The 26,518-nt window shown below is 57.4% G+C and overlaps 1 protein-coding gene across 1 annotated transcript; it reads left to right on the forward strand.

The window, feature by feature from the left end:
* On the forward strand, window positions 1–25,554 carry RCC2 (regulator of chromosome condensation 2). The gene is made up of 14 exons (XM_084220316.1): window positions 1–390; window positions 557–631; window positions 2,882–3,195; window positions 6,635–6,728; window positions 9,588–9,731; window positions 11,623–11,754; window positions 13,553–13,641; window positions 14,715–14,829; window positions 16,326–16,492; window positions 18,601–18,781; window positions 20,365–20,470; window positions 20,571–20,643; window positions 22,276–22,353; window positions 25,301–25,554. The coding sequence occupies exons 1-14, from the start codon at window positions 252–254 to the stop codon at window positions 25,403–25,405; spliced, it is 1,812 nt and encodes a 603-aa protein (XP_084076442.1). The 5' UTR covers window positions 1–251; the 3' UTR covers window positions 25,406–25,554.
* The last annotated feature ends 964 nt before the right edge of the window (window positions 25,555–26,518 follow it).

Raw genomic sequence — 26,518 nt, forward strand, 5'->3', positions numbered from 1 at the left:
GCGAACAAACCCCACGGAATCCTTACATTTATGGTTTTTTGGGGGGTGACAAACCCCATGGTTTGTTCCCCCCTTACACCCACTTTTCCTCGAGAAAAAATTAAATTAAAAAAAAAATTTAAAAAATCCCATTCCCCTTCTCCCCAAGCCTTTCCCTCCGCTAAACCCCCAAACCCCCGGGATTCCCCATTCCCAAAAAAAGGGAAGGATGCCGGGATCCGGGGCCGGCCCGGAGTCTTCCAGCCCTAAAGATGGAGCTGCTCGGCTCGGGGCCGCTCCCTGCGGCCGCCGGGATCCGGGCTCCTCTGCCTTTCCCCCTTTTCCTGCCCATCCATGTGGTTCTGTTTTGTATTGTCCCGCTCGCCCGCACTCCCGCTTCCAGGGGATTCGGTGGGTGGGATTTGAGGAGGAAAAAGAGAAAAGGGGAAAAGGGGGAGAGGGGGAAAAAAAAAAAAAAAACAACAAACCGAGGAGGAGGGGATTAAAAAAAAAAAAAAAGCACCCAAAATTACCTTTTTTTTTTTTTTTTTTTTTCTTCTCTCTTTTCCTGCAACAGGAACCGCCACCAAAAATAGTGCGAAGGCCCCGCGCTGCCGCTTTCTTTATGCTGCACCTCTCGCCCTAAAATCAGGTTTGGAATTTGGGGGGGCTCAAAAAGTGGGATTTGGGGGGAGGGGGAGAGGGATTCGGGGAGGGACGGGGGGGGCGGAAAAAATGGTTTAAAAAAAAAAAAAGCGAAAAAAAAAAAAGGCGGATCCACGTGGTGCGAGGGGGGCAGACAGAGATCCCATTGTTCCAGGGAAATCTGGGAATGGGAGCGCGGGGGGGCGGCGGGATGGACACGGGGGAGACCCCCGGGGGGGCCCTGCCCCTTCCCCAATCCACAAAATCGCCCCCACCCCAAAATCCAGCGGCAGCGCCCCGAGAGCGCCGCGGCTTTGGGGTTTTGGGGGTTCCGGGCGGTTTGGGGTGGGGATAAAGGAGGGGGGACCCCAAAACCCCCCCGGTGCTCCCCTTGCCCCGCCATCCCCTTTGTCTCCGGGCTCTTTTCCTGCCCCGGATCCGCTTTGGGAACCCCCCCGCACCCCAAAAGCCGCGGGACCCTCCTGTGCACCCCCAAATCTCCCCGCGACCCCCGTGTGCTCCTCTTTGCACCCCCTCCTTGCACCCCCCTTTTCCAGCTCCCCCTTTTCCAGCTCCCCCTCTTCCTGACCCCCTTTCCAGACCCCTTTTCCAGACCCCCCTTTCCGGCCCCCTCCTCTCCCCCCAGCCCGGGGGTCCCTTCTCACCCCAGATCCCCCCGTGTCCCCCCCATCCTCTGTCCCCCAAATCCCCCCGTGTGCCCTCATCCCATGTCCCCCAGATCTCATTTTCCCCCTCCCGTGTCCCCAAATCACATCTGTCCCATCCCATGTCACCCAGATCCCCTCCTTTTCCCCACCCCATATTCCCCCAAATCCCCCCCATGTCCCCTGGCTGTGGGTCACCTGTGTCCCCATGTCACCCCCAAAACCCTTCCCATGTCCCCTGGCTGGGGGTCACCCATGTCCCCCCAAATCCCCCATGTCCCCTGGCTGGGGGTCACCCATGTCCCCCCAAATCCCCCATGTCCCCTGGCTGTGGGTCACCCATGTCCCCAAATTCCCCCAAACCCCTCATGTCCCCCCAGCTGGAGGTCACCTGTGTCCCCCCAAATCCCCCATGTCCCCTGACTGGAGGTCACCTGTGTCTCCCCAAAACCCTTCCCATGTCCCCTGGCTGGGGGTCACCCATGTCCCCATGTCCCCTGGCTGTGGGTCACCCTTGTCCCCATGTCCCCTGGCTGGGGGTCACCCATGTCCCCCAAACCCCCCATGTCCCCTGGCTGTGGGTCACCCTTGTCCCCTTGTCCCCTGGCTGGGGGTCACCCATGTCCCCCAAACCCCCCATGTCCCCTGGCTGTGGGTCACCCTTGTCCCCTTGTCCCCTGGCTGGGGGTCACCCATGTCCCCCAAACCCCCCATGTCCCCTGGCTGTGGGTCACCCTTGTCCCCACATCCCCCCAGTTTCCCTACACTGGGAGTCCCCCCTGAGCCCCTCTCTGTCCCAATCCCAGGTCCCCCCATATCACCCCCACAGCGGCTCCCCCATTTCTCCCCCATATCCCTGCTCTGTCCCCCTCACTGGGGACACTCTTATCCCCTTATGGCCACCACGGTGGCTCCCCCTTTTCCCCTCAGCCTGTATCCCCCTTCTCCCCTCAGCTGGGCTCCCTTCTGTCCCCACACCGTGTCCCCCTGCTCCCCCATCTTCCCTCACCCCATGTCCCCCATCTCCCCATACCCCATGTCCCCCGTGTCCTCTCACCCCGTGTCCCCTCTCATCCCCTCCACGCTCCCTCTCTGTCCCCATCTCCCCTCACTGTGTCCCCTCACCCTATTTTCCTCTCACCCCACATCCCCCATTTCCCTCTCTGTCCCCATTTCCCCCTCACCGTGTCCCACTCACCCCATTTCCCCTCTCTGTCCCCATCTCCCCTCACTGTCCCCCCTCACCCCATTTCCTCTCTCTGTCCCCATTTCCCCCTCACCCCACATCCCCCATTTCCTCCTGTGTCCCCATCTCCCCTCACTGTGTCCCCTCACCCCATTTCCCCCTCTCTCCCCATTTCCCCCTCACTGTGTCCCCCTCACCCCATTTCCCCTCTGTCCCCATTTCCCCCTCACCCCACATCCCCCATTTTCCCTCTCTGTCCCCATCTCCCCTCCCTGTGCCCCCCCTGACGTGGTGTCCCCATCTCCCCTCACCGCGTGGCGCGGTGTCTGTCTGTCTGTCTGTCTGTCTGTCTGTCTGTCTGTGTGTCTGTGTCGCTGTCGGTGCGGCGGCTGACGCGCTCCCGCAGCCATGCCCCGCAGGAAGGCGGCGGGGCCGCCCTGGGACGCTGCGGGCCCGGGCCCTCAGGGCGGCGGGCGGCGGCGGCCGGGCCCTCAGGGCGGCGGGCGGCGGCGGCCCCGGCCCAGCGGCGGCAGCAGCGGCGGCAGCAGCGAGGAGGAGGCGCCCCGGGAGCGGCGGCCGCGGGACGGCAGCCCCGGGGCCCGCAGGCCCGGCAGGCCCGGCGGGGCGGCGGCGGCGGCGGCGGCGGCGGGGCCCGGAGGCCCCGGGGCCCGCGGGCAGAGCGTGGTGATCTGCGAGCCCGAGCACAGCAAGGAGCGCATCGTGAGCTCGGGGGGGAGGGCGGCAGCACCCCGGGGACCCTGGTGTACCCCCCGTGCCCCATTGTGCCCCAGGAGACACCCCCAGTGTGCCCCAGGAGACACCCCCAGTGTGTCACTGTAGTGCCCCATGAGACACCCCCAGTGTGCCCCATGAGACACCCCCAGTGTGCCCCCAGTGTGCCCCATGAGACACCCCCAGTGTGTCACTGTAGTGCCCCATGAGACACCCCCAGTGTGCCCCATGAGACACCCCCAGTGTGCCCCCAGTGTGCCCCATGAGACACCCCCGGTGTGCCCCCGGTGTGCCCCATGAGACACCCCCGGTGTGTCACTGTAGTGCCCCATGAGACACCCCCAGTGTGCCCCAGGAGACACCCCCGATGTGCCCCCGGTGTGCCCCAGGAGACACCCCCGGTGTGCCCCCAGTGTGCCCCATGAGACACCCCCAATGTGTCACTGTAGTGCCCCATGAGACATCCCCAGTGTGCCCCCGGTGTGCCCCATGAGACACCCCCAGTGTGTCCCCAATGTGCCCCATTGCACACCCCCAGTGTGTCACTGTAGTGCCCCATGAGACAACCCCATTGTTCCCCATGAGACACCCCCAGTGTGCCCCAGGAGACACCCCCAGTGTGCCCCCAGTCTGCCCCATGAGACACCCCCAGTGTGCCCCATTGCACACCCCCAGTGTGCTCCCAGTGTGCCCCATAAGACAGCCCTGGTGTACCCCCAGTGTGCCCCCAGTGTGTCCCCATTGTTCCCCATGAGACACCCCCAGTGTGCCCCCAGTGAGCCCCATTGCACACCCCCAGTGCCCCCAATGTGCCCCATGAGACACCCCCAGTGTCCCCCTTGTGCCCCATTGCACACCCCCAGTGTGCCCCTCGTGTGCCCCCATTTCACACCCCCACACCACCCCCTTGTACCTACTGTTCCACCCCAATATACCCCAAACCCCACTGCACCCCCTGACCCCCACCCCACCCCATGGCACCCCAAATTCCGCCCCACTGCACCCCAAACCCCACTGCACCCCCTGACCCCCATCCCACTGCACCCCAAATTCCACCCCACTGCACCCCCTGACCCCCACCCCACCCCACTGCAGCCCTTCCAGCACCCCGTCATTGCCCCGTGTCTCTGCTGCCCCCATGTCCCTGCTGGCTCTGTCCCCAGTGTCCCCCACATCCCCTCTGCACCCCCAATGTCCCCCGTGTCCCCCACACCCCCAGTGTCCCCCACATTGCCATGTCTCCTGTGTCCCCCACACCCCCAATGTCCCCCGTGTCCCCCACAATGCCATGTCCCCCGTGTCCCCCACACTCCCAGTGTCCCCTGTGTCCCCCACAATGCCATGTACCCTGTGTCCCCCACACCCCCAACATCCCCTGTGTCCCCCACACCCCCAATGTCCCCTGTGTCCCCCACAATGCCATGTCCCCCGTGTCCCCCACACCCCCAGTGTCCCCCGTGTCCCCCACACCCCCAATGTCCCCTGTGTCCCCCACACCCCAATGTCCCCTGTGTCCCCCACACCCCCAATGTCCCCATGTTCTCCCCATCTCCACTGCCCCTTCTGTCCCCACATCCCTATCCCAGCAGTCCCCAAGGTCCCTGACATTCCCCACACCTTCCCCCCTTCCTGATGTCCCCCATGTCCTGTGTCCCATCCCCCATGTCCCCAATGTCCTGTGTCCCTCACCTCCCCTGTGTCCCATGATGTCCCCATGTCCCCCACATCCCTGATGTCCCCAATATCCCCCACAATGTCCCCAGTGCCCCATGTCCCCCACATCCCTGAGGTCCCACAATGTCCCCTGTGTCCCCCATAGCCCTGATGTCCCCAGTATCCCCCACAATGTCCCCAGTGCCCCATGTCCCCCACATCCCTGATGTCCCACAATGTCCCCTGTTTTCCCCCATAGCCCTGATGTCCCCAATGTCCCCCAGCATGCCACTCACCGCCAAAGTCTTCCGTGTCCTCCCATGTCCCTGATGACAGTGTCTCTGATGTCCCTGATGTCCCCATGTCTCTGATGTCCCCAATGTGCCCCATGTCCCCTGATGTCCCCAATGTTCCCCATGTCCCCTGATGTCCCCAATGTGCCCCATGTCCCCAATGTGCCCCATGTCCCCTGACGCCCCATGTTCCCTGATGTCCCTGATGTCCCCGCTGTCCCCCATGTGCCCAGTGTCCCCATGTCCCTGATGTCCCCATATCCCTGATGTCCCCAATGTCCCCGTATCCCTGATGTCCCCATGTCCCTGATGTCCTCGATGTCCCCGATGTGCCCAGTGTCCCCATGTCCCTGATGTCCCTGTGTCTCTGATGTCCCCAATGTACCCCATGTCCCTAATGTCCCTGATGTCCCCTATGTCCCCTGATGTCCCCATGTCCCTGATGTCCCCAATGTGCCCCAATGTCCCCGATGTCCCAGATGTGCCCATGTCCCCAGTGTCCCTGATGTCCCCAATGTCCCATGATGTCCCCATGTCCCTGATGTCCCCCATGTCCCCATGTCCCTGATGTCCCCAATGTCCCCTGATATCCCCAAGTCCCCTGATGTTCCCAATGTGCCCCAATGTCCCTGATGTCCCCATGCCCCTGATGTCCCCAATGTCCCCATGTTCCTGATGTCCCCATGCCCTTGATGTCCCCAATGTCCCCGTGTCTCTGATGTCCCTGATGTCCCCGATGTGCCCCATGTCCCCTGCTGTCCCTGATGTCCCCAATGTCCCCGATGTCCCCAATGTGCCCAATGTCCCTGATGTCCCCAATGTCCCTGATGTCCCCAATGTCCCCGATGTCCCCGATGTCCCCGATGTCCCCAATGTGCCCAGTGTCCCCATGTCCCCTGATGTCCCCAATGTGCCCAGTGTCCCCATGTCCCTGATGTCCCCAATGTCCCCAGTGTCCCTGATGTCCCCCATTCCCCATGTCCCCGATGTCCCCGTGTCTCTGATGTCCCCAATGTGCCCCATGTTCCTGATGTCCCCATGTCCCTGATGTCCCCAATGTGCCCCATGTCCCCTGATGTCCCCATGTCCCTGATGTCCCCAATGTGCCCCATGTCCCCAATGTCCCCATGTCCCCTGATGTCCCCTGATATCCCCATGTCCCCCGATGTCCCCAATGTGCCCCAATGTGCCCCATATCCCCAATGTCCCCGATGTGCCCCATGTCCCCGATGTCCCCAGTGTGCCCCATGTCCCCTGATGTCCCCAATGTCCCCTGATGTCCCTGATGGCCCCAATGTGCCCCAATGTGCCCCAATGTGCCCAGTGTCCCCTGCTGTTCCCAATGTCCCCGATGTCCCTGCTGTCCCCAATGTCCCCGATGTCCCTGCTGTCCCCAATGTCCCTGATGTCCCCAATGTCCCCTGCTGTCCCTGATGTCCCCTGCTGTCCCTGATGTCCCCGCTGTCCCCGTGTCCCCACAGAAGCTGGAGGGCTCCAAGAGCCGGGGGCAGCTCCTGATCTTCGGTGCCACCAACTGGGACCTGATCGGCCGCAAGGAGGTGCCCAAGCAGCAGGGTAGGGCTGCTAATTGCCCTGTTAATTACTCATTAATGAGCCCTGCGGGGCAGGATAGGGCTGCTAATTAACGGCTGTTAATTAGTCATTAATGAATCATGCGGGGCAGGATAGGGCTGCTTAATTACCTGCTGATAATTAGTAATTAATGAATGGTTTGGGGCAGGGTAGGGGCCCATTAATGGCTCATTAATTAATTGGTATTAATTAGTAATCAATGAATGATTTGGGGCAGGGGCTCGTTAATAGCTGATTAGTTTGGGTTAATTAGTAATCAGTGAACGGTTTGGGGCAGGGTAGGGCCACATTAATGGCTGGGATTAATTGGCATTGATTTGAGGTTAATTAGTAATTGATAAATGTTTTGGGGCAGGGTAGAGGTCCTTAATAGATGATTAATTAATTGGTATCAATTAGTAATCAATGAAGGGTTTAGGGCAGGGTAGGGGCTCACAATGGCTGTGATTAACTGGTATTAATTAGTAATCAGTGAACATTTTGGGACAGGAGAGGGGCTTGTTAATGGCTGATCAATCAATTAATTAATTGGTATTAATTAGTAATCAATGAACATTTTGGGACAGGAGAGGGGCTCACTAATGGCTGTGATTAATTGGTACTAATTAGTAATCAGTGAATGTTTTGGGGCAGGGTAAGGCCTCATTAAGGCGTGATTATTGCTATTAATTATGTATTGGGGCAGAGCAGAGCCCTCATTAGTGGAGGTGTGATTAATTGGTGTTAATTTGTAATTAATGACTTCAAGTGGCGTCCTGTACTTTGGGCCAGAATTTGGGGGGCACTGGGTGTCCAGCAGAGCCAGACCTTGGTTTTAATGGATTTATAGTTCATTAATTTTCCTATTTTCTATGCTTCTACCTAATTAATTAATTAATTAATTAACTGGGGAGGGAGTCACAGGTTTATCCCTCAATTTGGGGTGCACTGGGTCTCCAGCAGAGCCAAATCAGGGCTTTGTTTATTTCTGATGCGTTTATAGTTCGTTAATTTTACTGATTGTTTTTATGCAGTTCTAATTAGTTAATCAATCAATTAACTGGGGGAGGAGCCTCAGTTTCACCCCTTAATTGGGGCAGGTTTGAGGGGGCACCAGCTCTGCTGCAAAGCCAAATTTTGCTTATTTTGGATGCATTTATAGTTCACCAATTGATCTCCTTCTTCTCATGTGTTTATATTAAATCAGTATTAATATCTAATTAATTTTAAAGCTGGTTAATTAAGGAGGAGACGCAGTTGGATGCGATAATTTGGGGTGCACCAGACCTGTGGCAAAGCAAAATGAAGACTCAGTTTAGCTGGAATGCTTTTATAGTCCATTCCTTTCCCTGATTATTTTTATCTATTTCTAATTAATTATTTTCATTAATTACCGGGGAGGAACCGCAGTTTCACCCCTTAATTGGGGCAGGTTTGAAGGGCACCAGCTCTGCCAAATTAAACCTCTGCTTCATTTTTAGTTCATTAATTACATCCTTCTTTTTAGGGGATATATTTAATTAACATTAAAAATTAGTATTTAAATTAATTAGTGTTTAAAATTAACGAGCTGGGGGAGGAGTCGCAGTTTTAGGTTTTAATTTGAGCCAGGATTTGGGGGTGCCAGCTCAGCTGGGGAGCCCCTGCTCGTTAGGGATGCGTGGAAAGTTCGTTAACGCGTCTGCTCTGAGTGTAATGGGATCGTTAATTAATAATAACTCGTTAATTGGGGCAGCAGCCGGGGCTGGACACGCTCATTGGGGCAGGATTGGGGCGCCCCCATTTCCCAGCTCTGTCCCCAAATCCCCCCTCAATCCCTGAGGGAATCCTGGGGATTTTCCCGGCGATTTTCCCAGAGGATTTTCCTGGGTTTTCCTGCATCGTTTTCCTGGATGATTTTCCCAGATTTCCCAGAATGATTTTCCTGGATTTTCCCAGTATTCCCAGATGATTTTCCTGGTTGATTTTCCTGGATTATTTTCCCAGAATATTCTGGGGTTTCCTGGATTATTTTCCTGGATGATTGTCCGGGATTTTCCAGGATGATTTTCCCATATTATTTTCCTGGATTTTCCAGGATAATTTTCCCAGATTTTCCTGAATTTTCCAGAATAATTTTCCCAGATTTCCCTGTATTATTTTCGTGGATTTTCCAGATTTTCCTGCATTATTTTCCTGGATTTTCCAGGATAATTTTTCCAGATTTTCCTGTATTATTTTCCTATATTTTCCCCGATGATTTTCCAGGATGATTTTCCTATATTTTCCCTGATGATTTTCCAGGATGATTTTCCTATATTTTCCCTGATGATTTTCCAGGATAATTTTCCCAGATTTTCCTGTATTATTTTCCTGGATTTTCCCCGATGATTTTCCTGTATTATTTTCCCAGATTTTCCAGGATAATTTTCCCAGATTTTCCTAGATGATTTTCCCATATTATTTTCCTGGATTTTCCAGGATAATTTTCCAGGATAATTTTCCCAGATTTTCCTGTATTATTTTCCTGGATTTTCCAGAATAATTTTCTCCAATTTTCCTGTACTATTTTCCTGAATTTTCTAGGATAATTTTCCCAGATTTCCCTGTATTATTTACCTGGATTTTCCAGGATAATTTTCCCACATTTCCCTGCATTATTTTCCTGGATTTTCCAGGATAATTTTCCCACATTTTCCTGTATTATTATCCTGGATTTTCCAGGATAATTTTCCCCGATTTTCCCGTACTATTTTCCTGTATTTTCCCCGATGATTGTCCCGGGTTTCCCCGTGTTATTTCTGGGCTGTTTTCCCTGCTGTTTCCCCTTCCCGGCCGTGTGTCCGGTCTGACGGCGCCGTTCCCGTTCCCGGTGTTTTCCAGCGGCGTACCGGAACCTGGGCCAGAACCTGTGGGGGCCGCACCGCTACGGCAGCCTGGGGGGGCTGCGCGTGCGCTCGGTGGTGTCGGGGCCCTGCGCCGCCCACAGCCTGCTGATCACGGCCGAGGGCAAGCTCTGGAGCTGGGGTGAGCAGGGACCGGCCCGGGAACACCGCTGGGAGAGCGGGATCCACCTCGGGAACTAGGCTGGGAGAGTGGGATCCATCCGGGGAACCCCCCCTGGGATAGCGGGATCCACCTCGGGAACACAGCTGGGAGAGCGGGATCCACCTCGGGAACACAGCTGGGATAGCGGGATCCATCCGGGGAACCCCCCCTGGGATAGCGGGATCCACCTCGGGAACTAGGCTGGGAGAGCGGGATCCATCCGGGAACCAGGCTGGGAGAGCGGGATCCGTCCGGGGAACACAGCTGGGATAACGGGATCCATCCAGGAAACCACCCCCAAGGAGAGCAGGATCCCTCCCGGGAACACAGCTGGGATAACGGGATCCATCCGGGGAACACAGCTGGGAGAGCGGGATCCGTCCAGGGAACCCCCCTGGGAGAGCGGGAACCATCCTGGGAACTCAGCTGGGATAGCGGGATCCGTCCGGGGAACACAGCTGGGATAATGGGATCCATCCGGGGAACCCCCCCTGGGAGAGTGGGATCCCTTCCGGGAACACTGCTGGGAGAGCGGGATCCGTCCAGGGAACCCCCCTGGGAGAGCGGGAACCATCCTGGGAACCCAGCTGGGATAATGGGATCCATCCGGGGAACCCAGCTGGGATAGCGGGATCCATCCGGGGACCCCCCCCCTGGGATAGCGGGATCCATCCGGGGAACACAGCTGGGATAGCGGGATCCATCCTGGGAACCGCCCCCAAGGAGAGCAGGATCCGTCCGGGGAACCCATCTGGGATAATGAGATCCATCTGGGGAACCCCCAGGAGAGCAGGATCCATCCCGGGAACCCAGCTGGGATAATGGGATCCATCCCGGGAACCCAGCTGGGATAATGGGATCCATCCAGGGAACCCAGCTGGGATAATGGGATCCATCCCAGGAACCCAGCTGGGATAGCGGGATCCATCCTGGGAACCCCCTGCTAGGAGAGCAGGATACATATCAGGAACCCAGCTGGGATAATGGGATCCATCCAGGGAACCTCCCCCAAGGAGAGCAGGATCCATCTGGGGAGCCCAGCTGGGATAATGGGATCCATCCAGGGAACCCCCCAGGAGAGCAGGATCCATCCCAGAAACTCCCTGTGGGATTGTGGGGTCAGCTGGGGAACCTCCCTAGGATAGCGGGATCCATCCTGGGAACCCCCCCTGGGAGAGCGGGATCTATCCTGGGAACCAGGCTGGGATAATGGGATCCATCCTGGGGAACCCCCCTGGGAGAGTGGGGTCATTGGGAACCCCTGGGATAGCAGGAGCAGCTGGAAACCCCTGGGATATTGGGATCAGTGGGAACCCCTGGGATAGGGGGATCCATCCCAGAAACCCCTGGGATAGCAGGATCAGCTGGAAACCCCTGGGATAATGGGATCAGAGGGAACCCCTGGGATAGGGGATCCATCCCAGACACCCCTGGAATCCCAGGATCAGGGGGAACCCCTGGGATAGCAGGATCCATCCCAGAAACCCCTGGGTTAATGGGATCAGTGGGAACCCCTGGGATAGCGGGATCCATCTCAGAAACCCCTGGGTTAATGGGATCAGTGGGAACCCCTGGGATAATGGGATCAGTGGGAACCCCTGGGATAGGGGGATCCATCCCAGAAAGCCCTGGGATCAGAGGGAACCCCTGGGATAACAGGATGAGCTGGAAACCCCTGGGATTCCGGGATCAGAGGAAACCCCTGGGATTCTGGGATCAGCTGGGAACCCCTGGGATTCTGGGATCAGCTGGAAGCCCCTGGGATAGCGGGATCCATCCCAGAGACCCTTGGGTTAATGGGATTAGAGGGACCCCCTGGGATCCCGGGATCAGGCGGATTTTTGTGACCCCGTGTTTTTGGGGCGCGCAGGGCGGAACGAGAAGGGGCAGCTGGGCCACGGCGACACGAAGCGCGTGGAGGCGCCGCGGCCGATCGAGGCCCTGGGCAGCGAGGCCATCGTGGCGGCCGCCTGCGGCCGGAACCACACCCTGGCACTGACCGGTACCGGGCGACGGGAACGGGGATGGATCCTGGGAACGGGGCTGGATCCTGGGACCGGGGATGGATCCTGGGACAAGGGGATGGATCCTGGGACCGGGGATGGATCCTGGGAACGGGGATGGATCCTGGGATCGGGGATGGATCCTGGGAACGGGGATGGATCCTGGGAACGGGGATGGATCCTGGGAACGGGGATGGATCCTGGGACCGGGGATGGATCCTGGGACCGGGGATGGATCCTGGGACCGGGGATGGATACTTGGATTGGGGCTGGATCCTGGGACCGGGGATGGATCCTGGGAACGGGGATGGATCCTGGGAACGGGGATGGATCCTGGGACAAGGGGATGGATCCTGGGAACGGGGATGGATCCTGGGAACGGGGATGGATCCTGGGATTGGGGCTGGATCCTGGGACCGGGGATGGATCCTGGGACCGGGGATGGATCCCGGGAGGCGGGGCTGGATCCTGGGAGGCGGGGCTGGATCCCGGGATTGGGGCTGGATCCCGGGAGGCGGGGCTGGATCCTGGGACCGGGGCTGGATCCTGGGACAAGGGGCTGGATCCTGGGACAAGGGGCTGGATCCCGGGACCGGGGCTGGATCCTGGGACCGGGGATGGTCCCGGGACAAAGGGCTGGATCCTGGGACAAGGAGCTGGTCCCGGAACCGGGGCTGGATCCTGCGATGTGGGGCTGGATCCCGGGAGGCAGGGCTGGATCCCGGGAGGAGGGGCTGGTCCCAGGAGGAGGGGCTGGTCCCGGGAGGCAGGGCTGGATCCCAGGACGCGGGGCTGGATCCCGGGACGCGGGGCTGGATCCCGGGATGCGGGGCTGGATCCTGGGAGGCGGGGCTGGATCCTGGGATGTGGGGCTAGATCCCGGGATGCGGGGCTGGATTCTGGGACGCGGGGCTGATCCTGGGACATGGAGCCCTGGATGCCAGGAAACGGAGCTGGATCCTGGGAAATGACCCTACATCCTGGGAAACGGAACTGGATGCCAGAAATAGCCCTGGATCCTGGGAAACGGCCCCATCCCAGGAAACTGCCCTTATCCTGGGAAAGCTCCACCAAATCCACCCCTTTCACCCCCAAAATCCCAGGAAAAGTGCCCCAAATCCCCCCATTTCAACCCCAAAATCCCAGGAAAAGTGCCCCAAATCCCCCCATTTCACCCCCAAAATCCCGGAAAAAGTGCCCCAATTCCACCCCTTTCACCCCCTAAATCCCAGGAAAAGTGCCCCAATTCCACCCCTTTCACCCCCAAAATCCTGGGAAAAGTGCCCCAAATCCACCCCTTTCACCCCCTAAATCCCAGAAAAACTGCCCCAAATCCACCCCTTTCACCCCCTAAATCCCAGGAAAAGTGCCCCAATTCCACCCCTTTCACCCCCTAAATCCCAGGAAAAGTGCCCGAAATCCACCCCTTTCACCCCCAAAATCCCAGGAAAAGTGCCACAAATCCACCCATTTCACCCCCAAAATCCTGGGAAAACTGCCCCAAATCCACCCCTTTCACCCCCAAAATCCACCCTTTTTGTCCAAAATCCTCCTCTTTAGCCCCAAATACACCCCTTTTCCCCAAAAATCTGGGAAAACTATCCCTAAATCTGCCCCTTCTGCCCCAAATTCTGGGAAAACTGCCCCAAAATACTCCCCTTTTTCCCCTAAATCTACCCCTTTTCCTTCAAAACCCACCCCCTTTTTCCCCCAAATCTGCCCCTGTGGCCCCCAAATTCTGCAAGAACAGTCCCAAAATCCTGGTTTTTTCCCCCAAAATTCCTGTTTTCCCGGCAGAGAGCGGCTCGGTGTTCGCCTTCGGGGAGAACAAGCTGGGCCAGCTGGGGCTGGGGAACCAGACGGACGCCGTGCCCAGCCCCACCCAGGTACCGACCCCAAATCTGGGGGAAATCCGGGCATTTTGGGGCTTTTAGTGACAAATTCCCTAAAAACCTCTTGGAGCCATTCCCGGCTGCAGTGGGGAGAGGAAAAACCAGGATTTGGGAATGGATTTTTGGGATTTTCTGATGGAAGTTCCTTTTTTTTTTTCCCCCTGTTTCCCAAATTTTTTGATCCTGTTTTTCCAGCTTTTCCTGCAGGTCAGGGATTTCCCATGGAAAATTCCCCTTTTTTTCCTTTTCCCTGTGTTTTCTGATCCCTTTTTTCCTGCTTTTCCTGCAGATCAAGGATTTCCCATGGAAATTCCCCTCTTTTCCCGCATTTCTCTGATCCTGTTTTTCCTGTTTTTTTCATGTTTTTCTGATCCCTTTTTACCTGCTCTTTCCATGTCCTTGATCCCATTTTTCCTGCCCATCAGGGATTTCCCATGGAAATTCCCAGTTTTTCCCTTTTTCCTGGCCTTTCTGATCCCATTTTTCCAGCTTTTCCTGCATTTCTGATCCCCATTTTTCTCAGTTTTTCTGATCCCTTTTTTCTGGATCTCCCCAAATTTCTGATCCAAATTTTCCCCTTTCCAGGTTTTTCTGATACCATTCTTCTGGCTTTTCCTGTGTCTCTGATCCCCATTTTTCCTGACTTTTCTGATACCATTTTCCCAGCTTTTCCTCAGTTTCTGATCCCCATTTTCCCCTTTTCCCAGGTTTTTCGGATCCCATTTTTCCGGCTTTTCCTGCGTTTCTGATCCCCATTTTTCTCAGTTTTTTGGATCCCATTTTCCCAGCTTTTCCCATGTTTCTGATCCCATTTTCCCCTTTTTCCAGGTTTTTCTGATCCCATTTTTCCAGCTTTTCCTCAGTTTCTGAACCCCATTTTCCCTGGCTTTTCTGATCCTCATTTTCCCATCTTTTCCCGTGTTTCTGATCCCCGTTTTTCCCCTTCTCCCGTGTTTCTGATCCCATTTTCCCAGTTTTTCTGATCCCCTTTTCCCATTTTCCCGGTTTTTCTGATCCCCTTTTCCCATTTTCCCGGATTTCCTGACCCCATTCCTGGTTTTTCCCAGATCCTGTACAACGGGCAGCCGATCTCCAAGCTGGGCTGCGGGGCCGAGTTCAGCATGGTCATGGACTGCAAGGGGAACCTGTATTCCTTCGGGTGTCCCGAGTACGGCCAGCTGGGTATGGATTTGGGATCGCCCCGTGGGAATGGGATCATCCCATGGGATCACCGAGGGGAACCTGTATTCCTTCGGGTGTCCCGAGTACGGCCAGCTGGGTATGGATTTGGGATCACCCTGTGGGAATGGGATTTGGGATCACCCAGGGGAACATGTATTCCTTCGGGTGTCCCGAGTACCGCCAGCTGGGTACGGGATTTGGGATCATCCCATGGGAATGGGATTTGGGATCGCCCCGTGGGATCTGGGATCATCCCATGGGATCACCCCAGGGGAACCTGTATTCCTTCGGGTGTCCCGAGTACGGCCAGCTGGGTACGGGATCTGGGATCATCCCATGGGAATGGGATTTGGGATCTATCACCCCATGGGAATGGGATTTGGGATCTATCACCCCATGGGAATGGGATCTGGGATCTATCACCCCATGGGAATGGGATCTGGGATCTATCACCCCATGGGAATGGGATTTGGGATCTATCACCCCATAGGAATGGGATTTGGGATCACCCCGTGGGAATGGGATCATCCCATGGGATCACCGAGGGGAACCTGTATTCCTTTGGGTGTCCCAAGTATGGCCAGCTGGGTATGGGATCTGGGATCTATGGGATCACCCCATGGGAATGGGATCTGGGATCATCCCATGGGATCACCCCAGGGGAACCTGTATTCCTTCGGGTGTCCCGAGTACGGCCAGCTGGGTACGGGATCTGGGATCACCCTGTGGGGATGGGATCTGGGATCACCCCATGGGAATGGGATCTGGGATCATCCCATGGGATTGGGGCTGTTTGGGATCATTCCATGGATTCAGGCCTGGTTTGGGATCATCCTGTGGAGTGGGGGCAGTTTGAGACGATCCCACGGGATCGGGATGGTTCAGGTCATCCCATGGGATCGGGGCAGTTCAGGATGACCCCATGGGATTGGGGCAGGTTCAGGATCACCCTGTGGGGTTGGGGCAGTTCAGGATCACCCCATGGGATTGGGGCACTTCGAGATGACCCTGTGGGATTGGAGCGGTTCAGGATGACCCCATAGGATCGGGGCAGGTTTGGGATGACCCCATGGGATTGGGGCAGTTCAGGATGACCCCACTGGATTGGGGCAGTTTGGGATCACCCCATGGGATTGGGGCAGGTTTTGGAATGACCCCATGGGATTGGGGCAGGTTTGGGATGACCCTGTGGGGTCGGGGCAGTTCAGGATGACTCCATGGGATTGGGGCAGTTCGGGATCACCCTGTGGGGTTGGGGCAGTTCAGGATCACCCCATGGGACCGGGGCAGTTTGGGATGACCCTGTGGGATTGGAGCGGTTCGGGATCACCCTGTGAGGTCGGGGTAGTTTGGGATGACCCCGTGGGATTGGGGCAGGTTTGGGATGATCCTGTGGGGTCGGGGCAGTTCAGGATGACCCCATGGGACCGGGGCAGTTTGGGATGACCCCGCAGGACGCTGAGGCGGGCTGTGCCCCGTTCCCGTTCCCGTTGCAGGCCACAATTCCGACGGGAAGTTCATCGCGCGGGCGCAGCGCATCGAGTACGACTGCGAGCTGCTGCCGCGGCGCGTGGCGCTCTTCGTGGAGCGCACCAAGGACGGGCAGGTGCTGCCCGTGCCCAACGTCGTGGTCAGGGACGTGGCCTGCGGGGCCAACCACACGGTACGGGAACGGGATAATGGGATAATGGGATAATGGGATAGCGGAAATGGGTCAGGGACGTGGCCTGCAGGGCCAGCCACACAGTGTGGGAACGTGGGAATGTGGGAATATGGGATAACGAGAATGGGTCAGGGACGTGGCCTGCGGGGCCAACCACACGGTACGGGAATGGGATAATGGGATAATGGGATAACGGGAATGGGTCAGGGACGTGGGCTGCAGGGCCAACCACACGGTACAGGAATGGGATAATGGGATCGGGATAACGGGAATGGGTCAGGGACATGGCCTGCGGCGCCAGCCACATGGTATGGGAATGTGGGAACGTGGGATAATGGGATCGGGATAATGGGAATGGGTCAGGGACATGGCCTGCGGGGCCAGCCACATGGTATGGGATAATGGGATAATGGGATCGGGATAACGGGAATGGGTCAGGGACGTGGCCTGCTGGGCCAGCCACACAGTACGGGAACATGGGAATGTGGGAATATGGGAATGGGTCAGGCACGTGGCCTGCGGGGCCGGCCACATGGTATGGGATAATGGAATAATGGGATAATGGGATCAGGATAACGGGAATGGGTCAGGGACATGGCCTGCAGGGCCAACCACATGGTATGGGAATGTGGGAATGTGGAATATGGGATTAGGAATATGGGAATGGGTCAGGGACATTGCCTGCAGGGGCCAACCACACGGTACGGGAATGTGGGAATGTGGGAATATGGGATAATGGGATCGGGATAACGGGAATGAGTCAGGGACGTGGCCTGCAGGGACAGCCACACAGTATGGGAATGTGGGAATGGGATACTGGGATTGGGATAACGGGAATGGGTCAGGGATGTGGCCTGCGGGGCCAACCACATGGTATGGGAACATGGGAATGGGATAATGGGATTGGGATAATGGGAATGGGTCAGGGACGTGGCCTGCAGGGACAGCCACACGGTACGGGAATGTGGGAATGGGATAATAGGATCGGGATAATGGGAATGGGTCGGGGACATGGCCTGCAGGGCCAGCCACACGGTATGGGAACATGGGAATGTGGGATAATGGGAGTGGGTCAGGGACGTGGCCTATGGGGCCAACCACACGATACAGGGATATGGGATCAGGAATGTGGGAATATGGGATCGGGAATGTGGGAACAGGATAATGGGATTGGGTGCGGGAATGGGAGAGTGGGGAATGGGAATGAGAGAGCAGGAATGGGAACGGGAGAGGGAGAACGGACAGGAATGGGAGAGGGCAGCTCTCAAACCCTGCTCCCCCCATCCCAGCTGGGGCTGCATTTCCAGGAATGTCTTTTCCTGGGATTTGGGATTTGTTGTCTCTGAACGTCTGCTCCCTCCCTCCATCCCAACTGGTGCTGGATTCCCAGAAGCATGTCTTTTCCTGGGATCTGGGATCTGGGATATCTGAGCTGTTTTCCCATCCCAGCTGGTGCTGGATTCCCAGAAGCGCGTGTTCTCCTGGGATTTGGGATCTGGGATCTCTGAGCTGTTTTCCCTCTCTCCCAGCTGGTGCTGGACTCCCAGAAGCGCGTCTTCTCCTGGGATTTGGGATTTGGGATCTGGGATCCCTGAGCCGTGTTCCCTCTTTCCCAGCTGGTGCTGGACTCCCAGAAGCGCGTCTTCTCCTGGGATTTGGGATCTGGGATCTGGGATCCCTGAGTTGTTTTCCCTCTTTCCCAGCTGGTGCTGGATTCCCAGAAGCGCGTGTTCCCCTGGGATCTGGGATCCCTGAGCTGTGTTCCCTCTTTCCCAGCTGGTGCTGGATTCCCAGAAGCGCGTGTTCCTCTGGGATCTGGGATTTGGGATCCCTGAGCTGTGTTCCCTCTTTCCCAGCTGGTGCTGGATTCCCAGAAGCGCGTGTTCCCCTGGGATTTGGGATTTGGGATCTGAGGCTGTTTTCCCTGTTTCCCAGCTGGTGCTGGATTCCCAGAAGCGCGTGTTCCCCTGGGATCTGGGATTTGGGATCTGGGATCTGAGGCTGTGTTCCCTGTTTCCCAGTTGGTGCTGGATTCCCAGAAGCGCGTGTTCCCCTGGGATCTGGGATTTGGGATTTGGGATCCCTGAGCTGTGTTCCCTCTTTCCCAGCTGGTGCTGGATTCCCAGAAGCGTGTTTTCTCCTGGGGCTTCGGGGGCTACGGGCGCCTGGGCCACGCGGAGCAGAAGGACGAGATGGTTCCCAGGCTGGTGAAGCTCTTCGACTTCCCGGGGCGCGGCGCCGCCCAGATCTACGCGGGATACACCTGCTCCTTCGCCGTCAGCGAGACCGGTGCGGCACCGCCGCCGGGAATGCCGGGAATGCCGGCGGGATCCGGGGATGCCGGGGGGGATCCGGGATCCGGGAATGCCGGGGGGGATCCGGGGATGCGGGGGGGGATCCGGGAATGCCGGGGGGGATCCGGGAATGCCGGCGGGATCCGGGAATGCCAGGGGGGATCTGGGATCCGGGAATGCCAGGGGGGGATCTGGGATCCGGGATCTGGGAATGCTGGGGGGGGGATCTGGGATTCGGGATTTGGGAATGCTGGGGGGGGGATGGAAGCAAGATGGGTGGGACACGGGATCCGGGAATGCCGGGGGGATCTGGGATCTGGGATTCAGGAATGCCAGGGGGGATCTGGGATCCGGGAATGCCGGGGGGGATCTGGGATCCAGGAATGCTGGAGGGGGGGGATCCGGGATCCGGGAATGCCGGGGGGGGATCTGGGATCCGGGATCTGGGAATGCCAGGGGGGGATCTGGGATTCAGGAATGCTGGGGGGGATCTGGGATCCGGGAATGCTGGGGGGGGATCTGGGATCCAGGAATGCTGGGGGGCGGATCCGGGATCTGGGAATGCCGGGGGGATCCAGGATCTGGGAATGCCAGGGGGGATCTGGGATTTGGGAATGCTGGGGGGGATCTAGGATTCGGGAATGCCGGGGGGGGATCTGGGATTCGGGAATGCCGGGGGGGGATCTGGGATTTGGGATTCAGGAATGCCGGGGGGATCTGGGATCCGGGGATGCCGGGGCGGGGGGATCTGGGATTTGGGAATTCTGGGGGGGGGGATCTGGGATTTGGGAATGCCGGGGGGGATCTGGGATTCGGGATTCAGGAATGCCGGGGGGGGATCTGGGATCTGGGGATGCTGGGGCAGGGGGATCTGGGATTTGGGAATTCTGGGGGGTGATCTGGGATTCAGGATTTGGGAATGCTGGGGGGGATGGAAGTGAAACAGGTGGGGATCTGGGATTCGGGATTTGGGATTTGGGAGTGCTGGGGGGATGGAAGCAAGACGGGTGGGGATCCGGGATTCGGGAATGCCGGGGTGGGGATGGAAGCAAAACAGGTGGAGATCCGGGATTCAGGATTTGGGATTTGGGAATGCTGGGGGGACTGGCAGTGAGACAGGTGGGGTTTGTGATACAGGATATGGGATATGGGAATGCTGGGGGGGATGGCAGCGAGACATTTGGGATTTGGGAATGCTGGGGGGGATGGCAGTGAGACAGGTGGGATTTGGGACCCAGGATACGGAAATGTTGGGGGGGATAGCAGCAAGACGGGTGGTGATCCAGGATGTTGGAATGCTGGGAATGCTGGGGGGGATGGGAGCAGGACAGGTAGGGATGTGGGATTTGGGAATGCTGGGGGCGCTGTCAGTGAGACAGGTGGGAATTTGGGATTTGGGAATGCTGGGGATGGGCCGGCAGCGAGATAGGTGGGAACCTGGGATTTGGGAATTCCGGGATCCGTCCCCTGACAGGTGGGATTCTCGGGGTTTGGGAATTCTGGGATCCATGCCCTGACAGGGGGAATTCCCAGGATTTGGGAATTCCAGGATCCATGCCCTGACTGGCTGCCTTGCAGGGGGATTGTTCTTCTGGGGCGCCACCAACACCTCCCGCGAGTCCACCATGTACCCCAAGGCCGTGCAGGACCTGTGCGGCTGGAAGATCCGCAGCCTGGCCTGCGGGTGAGTGCGGCTCCGGGAATTCCCGGCCCCATCCCGGGATTCGGGGCGCCGGGACACCCGGGGATCAGGGATCAGGGATCAGGGATCGCCTCCCTTGCAGGAAGAGCTCCGTCATCGTGGCGGCCGACGAGAGCACCATCAGCTGGGGGCCCTCGCCCACCTTCGGGGAGCTGGTACTGAATGACACCCCAAAAAAAACCCTAAATCCCCCAAATAAACCCCCAAACTGACACCCCATACCCACCATCAGCTGGGGGCTCTCGCCCACCTTCAGGGAGCTGGTACTGAACGACACCCCAAAAAAAAGCCCAAATAATACCCCAAAAACCCCAAATAAAACCCCAAATAAAACCCCAAATGACGCCCCAAATGATACCCCAAAAACCCCAAATAAAACCCCAAATGATGCCCCAAAAACCCCAAATAAAACCCCAAATGATGCCCCAAAAACCCCAAATAAAACCCCAAATAAAACCCCAAATGACGCCCCAAATGATACCCCAAAAACCCCAAATAAAACCCCAAATAAAACCCCAAATAAAACCCCAAATGATGCCCCAAAAACCCCAAATAAAACCCCAAATAAAACCCCAAATAAAACCCCAAATGACACCTCAAAAACCCCAAATAAAACCCCAAATAAAACCCCAAAAACCCCAGAAAATACCCCAAATCCCCCAAACTGACACCCCAATCCCACCATCAGCTCGGGACCCTTGCCCACCTTTGGGAATCAGGTACCAACACCCCAAAAACCCCAAATAAAACCCCAAATCCCCCAAAGTGACACCCTAAATACCCCAAGGAACCCCAAAGTGACACCCCAAATCCCCCAAACTGACACCCCAAACCCACCATCAGCTGGGGGCCCTCACCCACCTTTGGTGAGCTGGTACTGAATGACACCCCAAATAAAACCCCAAAAGCCACGCCAATAACTCCATATGACACCCCAAACTGACACCCCAAACCCACCATCAGCTGGGGGCCCTCGCCCACCTTTGGGGAGCTGGTTCCAACACCCCAAAACCCCAAATGACACCTTAAATACCCCAAACAGTCACCTCAAATCCCCCTGGGAACCCCGGACAGACACCCCAAACCCCCCAAACTCTGGGGCCCAGCCCCTCTGCCCCCACTGACTCTTCCCTGTCCACGGGATGTTCCCACAAACCCAAATCCCCAAAGGGACACCCCAAAACCCCCAAATCCCACTGAGTGTTCCCTGTCCATGGGATAGGGACCACAGGGATATGGGGACCACAAACCCAAAATCCCAAAGGGACACCCCAAAACCCCCAAACTCTGGGGCCCGGCCCCTCTGGCCCCACTGAACGTTCCCTGTCCACGGGATGTTCCCACAAACCCAGATCCCCAAAGGGACACCCCAAAACCCCCTAACCCCACTGAGCGTTCCCTGTTCCCGGGATGTTCCCACAGGGATATGAGGACCACAAACCCAAATCCCCCAAACCCCACTGAGCGTTCCCTGTCCATGGGATAGGGACCACAGTGATATGGGGACCACAAACCCAAATCCCCCAAAGGGACACCCCAAAACCCCCAAACCCCACTGAGCGTTCCCTGTCCATGGGATAGAGACCACAGGGAAATGGGGACCACAAACCCAAATCCCCCAAAGGGACAACCCAAACCCCCCAAAGGGACACCCCCAAATCCCCCAAACCGACTCTTCCCTGTCCATGGGATGTTCTACAGGGATATGGGGACCACAAACCCAAATCCCTCAAAGGGACAACCCCAAACCCCACTGAGTGTTCCCTGTCCCCGGGATGTTCCCACAGGGATACGGGGACCACAAACCCAAATCGTCCACGGCGGCGCAGGAGGTGAAAACCCTGGATGGGATCTACACCGAGCAGGTGAGGGCACCCCACAGGGCTTGGGGTGGGGGCTCATCCCACCTGTGGGGCCATGGGGGACATTTGGGGTGGCTGAGGGACACCTGCATTTCCTTTAAATAATTTGGGGTGGCTGAGGCTGTGCCCAGCCCATCACACCTGTGGGGCTTTTCCCCTAAAATGAACAGGGACACCGAGACCCTACACAGCTCATCACACCTGTGGGGTGGTAGAGAGGGACACCTGCATTTCCCTTAAATAATTTGGGGTGGCTGAGGCTGTGCCCAGCCCATCACACCTGTGGGGCTTTTCCCCTAAAATGAACAGGGACACTGAGACCCTACACAGCTCATCACACCTGTGGGGTGGTAGAGAGGGGCCCCTGCATTTCCCTAAAATAATTTGGGGTGGCTGAGGCTGTGTGAGCTCATCAGACCTGTGGGGCCCTTCCCCTAAAATAAACAGGGAAACTGAGGCCGTTTCCTAAAATGAACAGGGAAGCTGAGGCCGTTTCCTAAAATAAACAGGGAAGCTGAGGCCATTCCCTAAAATAAACAGGGAAGCTGAGGCCATTCCCTAAAATAAACAGGGAAATGGAGGTTATTCCCTAAAATAAACAGGGAAATGGAGGTTATTCCCTAAAATAAACAGGGAAGCTGAGGCCATACACAACTCATCGCATACCTGGGGTCATGGAGAGGGCACATGGAGCTGTTCCCTAAAATAAACAGGGAAGCTGAGGCCATTCCCTAAAATAAACAGGGAAACTGAGGCTGTTCCCTAAAATAAACAGGGAAATGGAGGTTATTCCCTAAAATAAACAGGGAAGCTGAGGCCATTCCCTAAAATAAACAGGGAAATGGAGGTTATTCCCTAAAATAAACAGGGAAGCTGAGGCCGTGCCCAGCTCGTGACGCCCCTGGGGCCCTCCCCTAAAGCAAACAGGGCGGCTGAGGCCGTGCCCAGCTCGTCACACCTGTGGGGTGATGGAGGGAGGACACCAGGGGCTGTTCCCCAAAATAAACAGGGAAACTGAGGCTGTGCTCAGCTCAGCACATCCATGGGGCCCTCCCCGAAAATAAACAGGGAAACTGAGGCTGTGCCCAGCCCGTGGCACCCATGGGTGCTGTGTGTGAATTCCCCTGTAAATAAACAGAGGGAAACTGAGGCTGTGCCCAACCCATGGCACCCATGGGTGCTGTGTGTGAATCCCCCTGTAAATAAACCCAGGGAAACTGAGGCTGTGCACAGCCCATGGCACCCATGGGTGCTGTGTGTGAATACCCCTGTAAATAAATCCAGGGGCTGAGGCTGTGCCCAGCCCATGGCACCCATGGGTGCTGTGTGTGAATCCCATGGCACCAGGATCCATTCCCCAAAATGAACAGGGACACTGAGGCCGTGCCCAGCCCATGGCACCCATGGGTGCTGTGTGTGAATCCCCCTTTGAATAAACCCAGGGAAACTGAGGCTGTGCCCAGCCCATGGCACCCATGGGTGCTGTGTGTGAATCCCATGGCACCAGGATCCATTCCCCAAAATGAGCAGGGACACGGATGCTGTGCCCAGCTCATGGCACCCATGGGTGCTGTGTGTGAATCCCCCTGTAAATGAACCCAGGGAAACTGAGGCCATGCACAGCCCATGGCACCCATGGGTGCTGTGTGTGAATACCCCTGTAAATGAACCCAGGGGCTGAGGCTGTGCCCAGCCCTTGGCACCCATGGGTGCTGTGTGTGATTTAAATGAACCCAGGGAATCCCCCTGTAAATGAACCCAGGGAAACTGAGGCTGTGCACAGCCCATGGCACCCATGGGTGCTGTGTGTGAATCCCCCTTTGAATAAACCCAGGGACACGGATGCTGTGCCCAGCCCATGGCACCCATGGGTGCTGTGTGTGATTTAAATGAACCCAGGGACACGGATGCTGTGCCCAGCCCATGGCACCCGTGGGTGAGGTGGGAGGCCGAGTCCCAGGGCTGAGGCTGTGCCCAGCTCGTGACACCCGTGCAGGGGGTGCAGGGCCCTTCCCTAAAAATCCCTTGGGATGCTCCAGACCGGCCTGGATCCCAGCAGGGGGGAGGGATCCCTGGGAGGGCTCCGGATCCCCATTCCCTTTTCCATGTGCAGTGTCCACTCCTGGGTGACCCTTCCCAGACCCATTCCCAGTTCCACGGGCTATTCCCATTCCACATGGCCATGGGCTATTCCCACTGCCATTCCTGTTCCCGTTCCTGTTCCCATTCCTGTTCCAGGTTGCCATGGGTTATTCCCACTCCCACTCCCATTCCCGTTCCCATTCCCATTCCCATTCCATGTGACCATGGGCTATTGGCACTCCCATTCCTGTTCCCATTCCAGGTGGCCATGGGCTATTCCCATTCCTGTTCCCGTTCCCATTCCCATTCCGTGTGACCATGGGCTATTCCTGTTCCCATTCCCGTTCCCATTCCTGTTGCCACTCCCATTCCAGGTGCCCATGGGCTATTCCCATTCCTGTTCCCATTCCCGTTCCATGTGGCCATGGGCTATTCCCATTGCCATTCCCATTCCAGGTGCCCATGGGCTATTCCCACTCCCATTCCCGTTCCCACTCCCGTTCCAGGTGCCCATGGGCTATTCCCATTCCCGTTCCCACTCCCGTTCCAGGTGCCCATGGGCTATTCCCATTCCCGTTCCCATTCCCGTTCCAGGTGCCCATGGGCTATTCCCATTCCCGTTCCCATTCCCGTCCCAGGTGGCCATGGGCTATTCCCACTCCCATTCCCATTCCTGTTCCCATTCCCATTCCAGGTGGCCATGGGCTATTCCCACTCCCGTTCCCACTCCCATTCCCGTTCCCATTCCCGTTCCAGGTGCCCATGGGCTATTCCTGTTCCCATTCCCGTTCCCACTCCCGTTCCAGGTGGCCATGGGCTATTTCCACTCCCGTTCCCACTCCCATTCCCGTTCCCACTCCCGTTCCAGGTGGCCATGGGCTACTCCCACTCGCTGGTGATTGCCCGGGACGAGTCGGAGGCGGAGCAGGAGAGGCTGCGGAAGCTGCCGGAGTACAACCCGCGCACCCTCTGAGGGGCCCCGCTCCCGACCCCGCTCCCGCTTCTCCGTCCTGCCCGCTCCCCGTTCCCGCCCTCCCCGCCCTCGGGGCGGCCATTCCCGCCCCCATTCCCGGCTTTTGGAATTCCCCACCGCAGCCGGGCCTTCCGGCACCTCCCGCCCCGGGTTTTGTAGGGTCTGCCCTTGAATTATTTTTTATTTTATTTGTATTTTTCCGCCGCTTTTTTTTACTGTTTCCCGTTTTTCCAGCCCCGGATCTCCGCGGCTGCCGGCTCGGGATCACTTTGGGGATCTGATCCCGGCTTGGGATCCCTTTAGGGATCTGGGATCCCTAAAGAGCAGCTGCCAACACCTGGTTTTTCCCCTCTATTCCCATTTTTTTCCTCCCCAATATTCCCATTTTTTTGCTGGTTTTCCCTACTCTGGGTGCTACAGTTTTTGGGATTTCCCCCCTCCCACCCCTCCAGCATCCACAGGGGTCCTGGATCCCATCCCAGCAGCATTCCTGGGTCCCATCCCAGCAGCATTCCCGGGCTCCCCGCCCTCGCCCACCCCGGGGACATCTCAGGGATCACGAGGGGAGTCCCAAAGGAATTTTTTTCCCGGGAATTCGGGGTTTTTTTTCCTTCTGGCGGATGGTTTGGCCCGGGATCAGCCGGAATTCCCGCATTCCCCGTTCCCTCCGTGCCAGGTCACTGTGCTGGAATCTCGAGGTGCCTTCAGGAGCAGAGCCCGGCTCTGCCCCGCGCCATTCCCGCTCCCTTCGGGCCGTTTTTAGGGATTCTCCTGGATTTTTCCATGGATTTTTGCTCCTTCCCATCTCCCCCGGGGCAGCGCTCGGGGAGTTTGCAGTAAAAAACAAATGGGTTTTGGTCAATCTTTGGGATCGGGGGTCGTTTTCCAGGGGGTTTGGAGAGGGGAGATCCCGGCCGGGGGCAGCAGGAAAATCCTAAATCCCGCTTTTTTAGCAGTGCTTGGGATTTGGGGGTGGGGAATCGCCAAAACTCCACTTGGAGCCCCAAAAGCTGGGGGGAGGGGGGGGGGTGTCATTCCCACATTCCAGAGGGGCCATTCCTGAGGAATTCCCAGATTCGGGAAGGATACAGGAGGCTCATTCCTGCGTTCCCA

This window comes from Fringilla coelebs, assembly GCF_963513975.1.
Source record: "Fringilla coelebs genome assembly, chromosome: 22".
Classification (NCBI taxonomy): Eukaryota; Metazoa; Chordata; class Aves; order Passeriformes; family Fringillidae; genus Fringilla; species Fringilla coelebs.

What these genes read in the sequence shown, in the direction of transcription:
- RCC2 (XM_084220316.1), top strand. Translation starts at nt 252, where the DNA reads ATGGAGCTGCTCGGCTCGGGGCCGCTCCCTGCGGCCGCCGGGATCCGG. An exon ending in AGCACAGCAAGGAGCGCATC is followed by an intron (nt 3,196 to 6,634) that starts GTGAGCTCGGGG and finishes GTGTCCCCACAG; the next exon opens with AAGCTGGAGGGCTCCAAGAG. An exon ending in GGAGGTGCCCAAGCAGCAGG is followed by an intron (nt 6,729 to 9,587) that starts GTAGGGCTGCTA and finishes GGTGTTTTCCAG; the next exon opens with CGGCGTACCGGAACCTGGGC.